At 33.2% G+C, this 10396-nt stretch overlaps 1 protein-coding gene across 1 annotated transcript; it reads right to left on the bottom strand.

Moving 5' to 3' along the window:
- Positions 1-241: 241 nt before the first annotated feature.
- On the bottom strand, positions 242-4037 carry LOC107432847 (receptor-like protein kinase 5). The gene is made up of 2 exons (XM_016044049.4): positions 994-4037; positions 242-892 (listed from the first exon to the last, which is right to left on the bottom strand). Exons 1-2 carry the CDS (start codon positions 3635-3637, stop codon positions 486-488), a joined length of 3051 nt encoding a protein of 1016 aa, XP_015899535.3. The 5' UTR covers positions 3638-4037; the 3' UTR covers positions 242-485.
- Between the last annotated feature and the right edge of the window lie 6359 nt (positions 4038-10396).

Here is a 10396-nt window from a genome sequence, read left to right as displayed (position 1 = left end):
TTACTTTCTGTAATCTGCGCATTTTTTTTTTCCCACTGGAAGATATACCTTTTACCTCACTGGACAATTGACTGAGAATGATGATCCATTGATACAGATCCCATTGCTGAAAAGTTTGAAATGTGAAATGTAATCGATTGTTGATTCTTGCCCTTTGATTTCTTTTTTGTGGTCACTAGCATAAATTGAAAATTTGTGAATCTAAAGCATAACTAACCACTCACACTTATGACATGGATGATTCTTTTTTTAAGTTTAAAATTTTTGAATTATTACTACTTTCTAAGTTCTACTCTATGTACAAGGTAACACAGTCGGTTGGACTGGATGTACAAGCTATGGTATGATCAGCTTGAAAAGCACTTTCAGACATCATCATTTTTCCTAAGAGTGCGGTGAGCCATAGTCGGACACCCCCTTCCTACCCTTTTCTTCTAGAGAAAAAAAAGAAAAAAAAAAAAAGAAAAAAAGAAAAAACAAAATTATCATACAACGGTAACCAAACTGCTAGGGTTGTCTTCTACTAAATCTCCCTCACGCTCAGAGTTCTTCAAGAGAGGAGCAAAATGGCCATAAGCAAGTTGATTGCCACATCTAAGCAAGATGTGAACAACCTCCTTCATGGAAGGCCTGCTTGAAGGCAGTGTCCCACTACAGATTATCCCCAGTTTGAAGACACTGCACATTTCATCCAAGTAACAAGGTCCCTTGACCTCCTCATCCAAGGCTTCAACTATGTCGTTGCCTTCTTGAACATGACGCCACGCCCATTCTGCAAGGGACGTATGTTCATCACCTTGTTTAGCTTGTCTTCCAGTTGCCAATTCAAGGAGGACAACCCCAAAACTGTAAACATCAATTTTCTCATTCACTCGCGTTGATTGAGCATATTCTGCAATTAAAGATATGGAAACATGAATCTTTTCACGATCTTTGATGCAAAAAGTAAATGAGTAAAGGATAAGGAGAGTTTTTGTAGGGAGGTCAGTTTACCTGGAGCCATGTAGCCAAAAGAACCAGCCACAGTTGACATTGCAGTAGGTTCACCTCGCATGATCAACAACTTGGCTAGACCAAAATCAGCTATTTTCGCATTGAAATCTGAATCCAACAAAATGTTGCTTGATTTTATGTCTCGATGAACAATGGGTGGGACACAGTCATGGTGCATATAGCGGAGTCCTTGTGCAGCCCCTACTGCAATTTTCATTCTCTTAGGCCAGTCCAGAACAACATTTAGGACGGTACCAAAACCTGCTGAAATGTCAGGTGGCCTGTTTTTACTGTGCAGCCACCTATCCAGGCTCCGGTTTTCAAGATACTCGTAGACCAGAAGCTTTGAGTTCTCCTTGGAAAGACAGCACATCAGCTTCACTACATTAGAATGTCGAATTGAACTCAGTATTTTGACTTCTGCAGTGAATTCCTTTTCAAGTCTCTCATCTAACTTTCCTTTGTTCCATATTTTTTTAACCGCAACAACTTCGCCAATATGATCCACAGCAACTCGGTAAACTTTACCGGTGCCTCCACTTCCAATGAGGTTGCTCTCAGTCAGTCCTGACAGGATTCCTGATTCTGTGAAATTCAACATCTGGAATGAGGTAATACTCCATGTTGAACCCAAATCATGTTTTTTCCTGCAGCCTCTGATCACAAAAAGAAATGTACAAAAAGCCAAAATAATTACAGCTACCACTAATGCTATGATTAGAGCAAGAGATTGGGTAGAAATTTTGTTGGACTTTGTGGGAATAAAATTGCAGCTTCTGAGATTTACCAATCCACTACCTGCACATAGACCTGGATTGTTCAAGAAGCTGTTGCTGTATGCAAGGTTGTCGAATTCACTTGGGATTACCCCACTTAGGTGATTAGAAGAAAGATTGAGAAGATTGAGTCTCAGAAAGCTAAATTCAGATGGAATTTGACCAGAAAATTGGTTTTCTGACAGGTCTAAATCAGTGAGGCTTGGTAAGAAACCAAGTTTCTTTGGAAGTGGTCCAGAGAGTTGGTTTTGAGCAAGATTAAGAGTACTTAAGGACTTCCATGATACTATGTCTGATGGAAGGGAGCCTGTAAGCTGGTTGTGATGAAGAAAAAGAGTTGTTAGACGAGAAAGAGTAGTTAATTCTTGAGGAATAGAACCTGTCAAGAGGTTATTGTTGGCTTTAAACACCACCAAAGTCTTCCAGGAAGATATTCCAACTGGAATTTTACCAGAAAACCTGTTGTCATTAATTTCGAGTCGATAAAGCTTCAAAGACACCTTCTCAGGAAGCTCCCCAGTAAAAGAGTTGTTGCCCAATATGAAGTTAGACATATTCATTGATGTCCACAAGCCATTAGGAATATTCCCAGAAAGTCTGTTATTCTTCACACTTACTATTAACAAAGCACTGCAATTCCCAAGTGATTCTGGCAATTCGCCGGTGAGATCATTATCAAAAGCCACAACTCCTGTCAAGTTACCCCAGTAACACAAATTTTCAGGTAATTTTCCAGTAAGCCTATTGGTAGCTACCTGGAACTCTCTGAGCGGTGAATACCTACCAAAGTCTGGAGGCAGAGTGCCTGACAGATCATTGTCAAACAATCTGAGATCCATAAGCGATGGTAGACGGCCAACGCTCTCTGGAATATCACCAGAGAACCGATTCGTAAACAAACTCAGACCAGTCAACTGGGTTAGGTTTCCAAAGTCTTCTGGTATTGGCCCTGTTAAGTTGTTGTCTGAGAGATCAAGCACGCCCAAATTTATAGCTTCAACCACCTGAGGAATCTCCCTAGACAGTTTGTTGTTGTAAAGATAAAGAATACTTAAATTCTTCAACATAAACAAACTGCTTGGAATTTTTCCACTCAAGCCATTTGTTGATAGATCCACTTGTTCCAATGACACCATATCTCCAATATTTTCTGGGATTTCCCCGATCATGTTCGACCGTGGAATCCATAAGTACTTCAACTTCTTCAATTGTGTGTAGTTGGAAGGAAGACTTGATGGCTTAAAGTTTGACATGTAGCCTAATCCCAACATTAGAAGATCAGACAAGTTACCTATTTCTGGAGGGAAAGAACCGGTGAACAAGTTGTTGGTAAGCATCAGGTATGTAAGCCGTTGCATCCGCCCGATGGTTGGTGGAATTTCACCGGAAAAGTTGTTACTGCTGAGGTCGAGATAGGTAAGCTTATCAAGGCGGTATATGTCACTGGGAACGGTGCCAATGAAATAGTTCAGAGAAAGGTCTAACTGCTCAAGCTTTGAACAGTTGTAGATAGCTCTGGGGAACTCACCAGTAATGGAATTGTTCCCAAGTACAAGTGTTGTGAGGTTCTTGAGGTCACAAATGAAAGGTGGAAACTTCCCCGTGATGTTGGAAGTAAACAGTGACAGAGCAGTGACTGAGCCATCAGTGCAGTTTATCCATGTCCAAGAACAGTGAGTCGAATTTGATGCTGTACTCCATTGACTCGGTAATAGTGGGTTTCCCCAGTATTGCTTTATCCTCAGCAGGACTGCTTGTTCTTCATCTTGTAGTGACTGTGAGTCTGCATGGCCAAGAAATATGACAAGGAAAAGAAGGGCGTAAAGTGGGAATTGTAGACATATTTGGGCTGTGGTTGTCTTAGCCATTTGGAAAAGAGTCTGGGAAAATTTCCTCGGTTTCGATGTTGTTTCTTGAGGATGAGCGTTTTTAGAGGATGGCTGTTTGACTTGAAGGTCAACTCCCAAATAAATTAATTTCCACCAATGGTGCGTTATTTTAGTCTACTTAGACTTCAGAGATTCCTATTCTGTCGTTCAAAAACAATGGTTAGACTGATGTAGAAGCCACGCTACCAGTACTTCCAAAAATTGTTGAAGACAATTTACTCCAATTAATTATCGTTAGAACCACTTCTTGGGGCTAAGTCACAGCTTTGGAACCCAACGATAGACCCATCAATATACAGGATAATGCACCTGCATCATATACTATACATATTTTAATTTAGAATATTGAATGAAATCCAACATTTCGATAAGAACAGGGCAAGTATTACCAAATACCAAACGTTGGCTGCATTGCTGCTGAACAAGATCCAAATCCATGTTTTAATGATTTTATTATATTAATATTGTCAACAGCTAGAGGTTTTAGATGGCCAGAAAATTAATAAAGAAATGTTGATTTTTAGATATAAGTGATTGTAATGTATCCGCCCATTAAAAAAAAAAAAAAAAAAAAAGGTAATTGTGATATTGTTTGTGGGTCATTTTCCAACCAGTCTGTATCCCAAACCATACGATAATAAACGTATACCTTACGTGAAGTAAAGGGTGCAAAAAGGTCATTAAACTTTCCGGAAAGAACAAAGACATTTCAAAGAATGCAACCAAATTGAATAAGATAATGACAGAAAAGGACACAAACTGGTGGAAGACTTTGACTCATATTTTCCACTACTGACTTTGTACTTTATGTCGGAGAAAGTATAAATTTCACTTAAATCTTTCAGTTTGCTATAATTATATTTATAATTTTTAAATATAAAAATTGATTTAAAAAATCGATGGACGAGTTCTGAATATGTTTTTTAAAAATATGAATATATAAAACGAAACTATATGGATTTATATAACGAAATTGAAAAAGTCTGAGTGAAATTTTTCATTGGAAAAAAGCAACACCATTCAAAACGTTCATACTAAAAACAAATCAAAAAAATAATTCTATCATCGGTTTCAATTTTTCTTGTCCACCTTTTTCTTGCCCCGACATTGTTTTTTGGAAAAATGCATACCGCTAGAGGAATTAATATTGGAATCAATTTTCCTTTCACATTGTATTTCTACAACGTTATCCAGCTTCCTGCTGTAAAATAAAGAAAAAGAGCGTTACAAACTAGTCATAAATCCAATTTGGAAACAGATTTGGGAAGTACAAGAAGTGGAAGTTATGAGCCACCCTCTTCCAACCCAACCAGGGGAACTATGAATATCAGAAGATTCTATTGCTTAATTTCCAGTCTTCCTTTGTTTTACTTTCTTTTTTCATTTGTTCCTTCATGAAAACAAAATAAATAACAAGAAGACAAAGGAGGAATTATCTGGCCATAGAAATATAGCATTTCAAATTTGAGTGCCAACGTTCCTTAACGATGTGCCAATATGAAAGTGGAGGCTGTTATCGGACCAAAATAGACGTTCCAATGACCTGGTCTAAAGGCTGTTATCGGACCAAAATAGACGTTCCAATGACCTGGTCTAATCTTGTACCATACGGGTGAGTTTGGTATGCCGGATAGTTACAACTTGGCTGGATAGGTCGGTATCGGATCAAATCAGATAGAACTAAATAGGGGAGATATTGTTTTATCCTATGTTTGGCATAATTTCGAATTGAATGCTTGATTAGTTATTCTGCATTCGGCACAGTTTTGGACTATATTGTAGAAAAAACTCAATAAAAATTAAATTATAATATTTATATTTATATTTAATATTTACCCTTAAAAATTATATTATCATATTTTTTAAACATTTCAATTAAAATTAAATTATGCCACAAATAATAATAAAATAAAAATAAAACAAAAATAAAACATTGAACATTATATTCAATTAAGATTGTGGATGTACTCATTTAACATGCATGGATCTTACTCATTAAAATACACAATATTTATTTACACTTCATTCCAATCTAACTGCTTTGGGAAAAATATATAGTAAGTTTTACAGTAAAATCTCTGTAAATTAAAGAATGTAGGATTATGAAAAATTATTCATTTAAAGATGTTATTAATTTATCGATATATAAATAATTTATTGATTCATTGATAAATAAATATTTATTAATATAAAAAGAAGTTTATAGTATCTTTGTGAAATTGTTTTACTAACTATATATAATATATATTAATAAGGAAAAATCAATCGATCTTGATCAAATCTACAATCATAGGTTTGATCACCATTCAATCAATAAATAAAGAAAAAATAATAATATAAAAAATTTCACCATACAGAGAAGTTTACTAATAGAAAGAATCTCTCTGACAAATACAAAAAAACTGTTGTTCAATTGGTTAACTAGTTGACTTATTACTTATAAAAACTATGCGTCAATTGATTCATTCTTATTTCAAATCTTATTTGCTTTTTTGTACATCTTGGAAAAAGTAATAAACTTTAGAGGCATATTTAAAAAAAAAATATTAATTAAATTTGTATGGTAAATGTTTATATATTATATATTTTTTTACAAATTTAATCCATTATTAATTTATATATTCAATGGGTGCTAAATGATTTTTTAAAAAATTATTATATTATTTATTTAGCAAAATTTATTCATTTAATATATTAATTCAAGAAGGAACAAAATTTATTTTATTTATTTAGCGAGATTATACATTTATCAAGCATTTATTTATTAAAGTTTACTGTAGCATCCAAAAAGTAGTGAGTGGAATACCTTTATGCACACCTCTGTCTTGCCTTTTGCACATCTTCATGTTAATGTGTACGAGAAAAAAGAACCCCCAACTCAGATTTTCACCCTTCTCAGTTTACAGAAGGCACTTGGTTATTATGACCATTTTTTGGCTTCTAAAAATTAAAGCTGAGAGCAGTCTTCCACTGGTTTCAATTTTTCTTGTCCACCTTTTGTTATTCACTGTTAAATATTTTCGAAAATGCATACCTCTAGTGGAACTGATATTGGATCAATTTTTTCCTTTCACATTGTACTTGTATATTGTTTTCCAGCTTCCTGCTGCAAAATCAAGTAAAACAATTACAAACTATACACTTAATTGCTGAACAAAGACATTTCAAGGAATATAGCCATATAATTCATTATGAAAAACCCAAAAAAAAAAAAAAATGATACCATGTGAGTTATAATTCAATAAAAAACAAAAAACCAAAAAAAAAAGTGATACCATGTGAGCCGAAGATTTTGATGCATACTTATATCCTACTTTTTTTTATTTATTTAATTTTTCTAAAATTCCACAACTTTGTATTGAAAAAAATTTGTTTATTGAATCTATGAATAAAAATGCGTTAATAGCACAAAAACCTCTCACAAAGGAGGGATTACAAGACACTAGCAGCCTTCAATTCATCCAACACAGCTAAATAAAAAAGAGCAGGGGCATCTCCCAGCCAGAAATCTCATCAGAAGCAAAAATGAAAAAAGGTCAGGGCCCAGCCATGAATTTTAAACGGTAGGTGCCAGATATATATATATATATATATAATAGTAACTAATAATAAAATTTACTGACACTACTACTACTACTACTACTATGGTTGCACTGAGACATGAATTTTAATTGGTGGGGGCAAAAAAAAAGTAGTAAATAATAATAAAATTTTATTGGCATCTACAAGCATTGTAGAATAAACACAATTATATATATGTATATATATAATCGACTACTACCATTATCTTCACTTAATACTTTACACTTCGGCCGAGTCTAGCAAGGTTCGGCCATGTAACCTTCCACTTTGGACGGAGACTATGCAAAGCAAAGGTAGAATACTATAGAAGCTATGCAAAGCAAAGGTAGAACACCATAGAAGCTTAGATTAAAGAAAACTAATATATGCAATGCTAGAGAAAGAATTTACAAGAAATTAAGAGAAATTATGGAAACATTTTAGATTTTTGAACAAATAAAATAAAAATTCAGTGTAAGACATCCAATATTTTTAGTTTGGAACAAGAATGCTTTGTAATACATATATATACAAGGAGGCTTTGAATTTAATAGGTAAAAATGAATATAACGAAGTGAGTTTATTTGTTTCTTTGTTATATTTTTATTTTTTTTGTTATGTTCTTTTAATGGTGAAAGATAGTAAAAACAATAAAAAGTGGATAAGTTAGGGAGTTAAAAGAACCAAATGTTACAAAATGTGAAATTGAAAAATTTTTAAGTCGTCCATATATAACCTTTAATATAATTGACTAGTGTTTAAGTGTAGGGGATAAAAAACACATTTCAGAGCTCTACAACTTTGTCTTCATGTTTGGGAGAAAAAGTTTCCGAACTTAGATTTTAAACAAGCTGTTTGGGTCATAACTAACCTTTTTTTGGCTTGTACCAGCCAAAAAATAAATAAATAAACATTTTTGGCTTGTAGATGACATAATTTAAAATTATGAATTCACTTCCCCACCCCAAAAAAAAAAAAAAAAAAAAAAAAAAAAAATCCACACTTACAAGTCGTCATAAGTTTCCAATCTGCTTCGTGGACTTCCACATGTCCCTTGCACTACTCTGTTAAAAGCAATAGTTGGCACTTACGTGATGCTCACGCGTAAAAATCTCTTTCTTCTCTTTGCCTCCTCTGCAATTGACGAAACCTAAGCTAGCCAATACGTCCTTCCTTTGAGAAAATCTTTAGTGCACAAGTCCTACGGTGTGTTTTACTCACATTCAACCGAGTAAAACGCACAGTAAGATTGGCCTACTGAAGTTTTTCTTTTTCCCTTCCATTGATGCCTGAAGCTTTGAAACTTCTACTTTGGAACATTACTATCTCTTCAATGGACCAGTTTCTTCAACTACTTTGCAAAATCGTTGCAGATGCTTTTCAAATTCTTCCTCCGTGCTTGATCCCTCTCCTCTACTTCGTCAAAATTGGAAAAGAACAAATACTAGTTCCCTATTTCTGAGAGTCTCTCCTGCATGCAAATTATCATTTTGGAGCAGAAAAGTTTGGAATGGAAAAAAAAAAAAAAAAAAATATATATATATATATATATATGTTCATACAGGCTTTTTAGCAGCCTGAATTCTCTATTTTTGGCAATTCCAATAGCCTCTTCTATTTGAAATGTTAAAATTGAAAAGGGAGCTTCATTATCCAAATATAAAGAGATAACCCCACTTTCTATATGAAATAGATTTGTTTATTACTCTATAATTTTCAATACACAATTATAATTATATTTAATTTTTTTTAATTTTTTTAATTAAAAAAAAAAGAGGGAAGCCAAGGAGGAAAAAAAATAGAAATAATGTAGCATAGTATTTATTTGAAATTAAAAAAAAAGGAGTGATGATAATGGGTGTAACCTTCAAAACAAAGAGTACTTTAAAGAATTTTATAAAATGAAGAGTAGTATTCATTTTATATATATATATGTATATATATACTAACTGTAATAGCACTTTGATCTATAATTACTTTTTTTATTTTGCATTTTTCATAATTCATATTTTTTTTCCCCTCTGCACAATAGTAATTTAAAAAATGAAATATAAAATTACGATTAACATAATAACTATAATTATGCATCGAATATTGCAAAGAACAATAAATAAATATATTAAAAATTTTATATAGAAAGTGAGTTTTGCTCTATGGATTTAAAACCAAACTTCACTTTTTATTTTAATTTTTTTTTTCATTTAGAAAGCCTATTAAAGTTATTAAAACAAAAATGATTCTTTAAAATAAAAAAAAAAAGAAAAAAGAATAGGTTTGTAAGAGCATATTTATAGTGCTCTTTATTTTAAAAAACATAATTTTCAAAGTAAAAGAATTTTAAAAAATTTTTAAAAATAAAGTATAAGATTTTGCATATATTATAACTAATCTTTATTTATTTTGTATTTGGGTGTAACTAATTATTATTTTTATTTTCTCTCTCTTTTTTTTTCTTCCTCTCTACACTAACATAGTATTTTGAAAAAAATGAAATATGAAATATAACTAAAAGTGTGCATATAAGATTTTAGTAGAGCAATAGAGAATTTTGGCTCTCTATAGTTTGACAGTCATACCTCATCCTCCATTTTAATTTTAACTTTTTACATGAGAATATGTTGTGATTAACTTCAAGTAGAGAAAGCTTGGAGGACAAATATTTGGGAAGCTCTGCCGTAAAGAAAATTATTGCTTGGCCGCTGAGATTATTATTAAAAGCCACCACTTACATAAACTTACCCTAATCATTCAAATTTTTTGGTAATTTTCCCGTAAGCATATCAGTAGCTCCCTAGAATTCTCCGGGCATAGAATTCCAACCAAAGTCTGTAGGCAGAATGACTGAGGAATTCTTGGTTGGTAAACAGTCTGAAATCCATAAGCGCTGGTTGATGGCCAATGGTCCCTGGAATAGCACCGAAAAACTGATTGTTGGCCAAATATAGACCACTCAACTTGGTTAGCTCTTCCAAATTCTTATGTTGCCCTAGCTTGAAGCTTCAGCCAAGAATGTTTAAATTCATCAACACAAACAAACTGCTTGGAGCTTGTTATTGATAGCCAACTATATTCTAGTGATACCAAATTTCCCAAATATTTTCTGGGATTTCTCCAATCAAATTCGACTGCGAATCCATAAGTTTTTTTCAAATTATTCGATTGGGTTATAGTTGGAAG

Source organism: Ziziphus jujuba, chromosome 11, assembly GCF_031755915.1.
Source record: "Ziziphus jujuba cultivar Dongzao chromosome 11, ASM3175591v1".
NCBI classification, from domain to species: domain Eukaryota; kingdom Viridiplantae; phylum Streptophyta; class Magnoliopsida; order Rosales; family Rhamnaceae; genus Ziziphus; species Ziziphus jujuba.
This window is presented reverse-complemented; position numbering and strand designations above follow the sequence as displayed.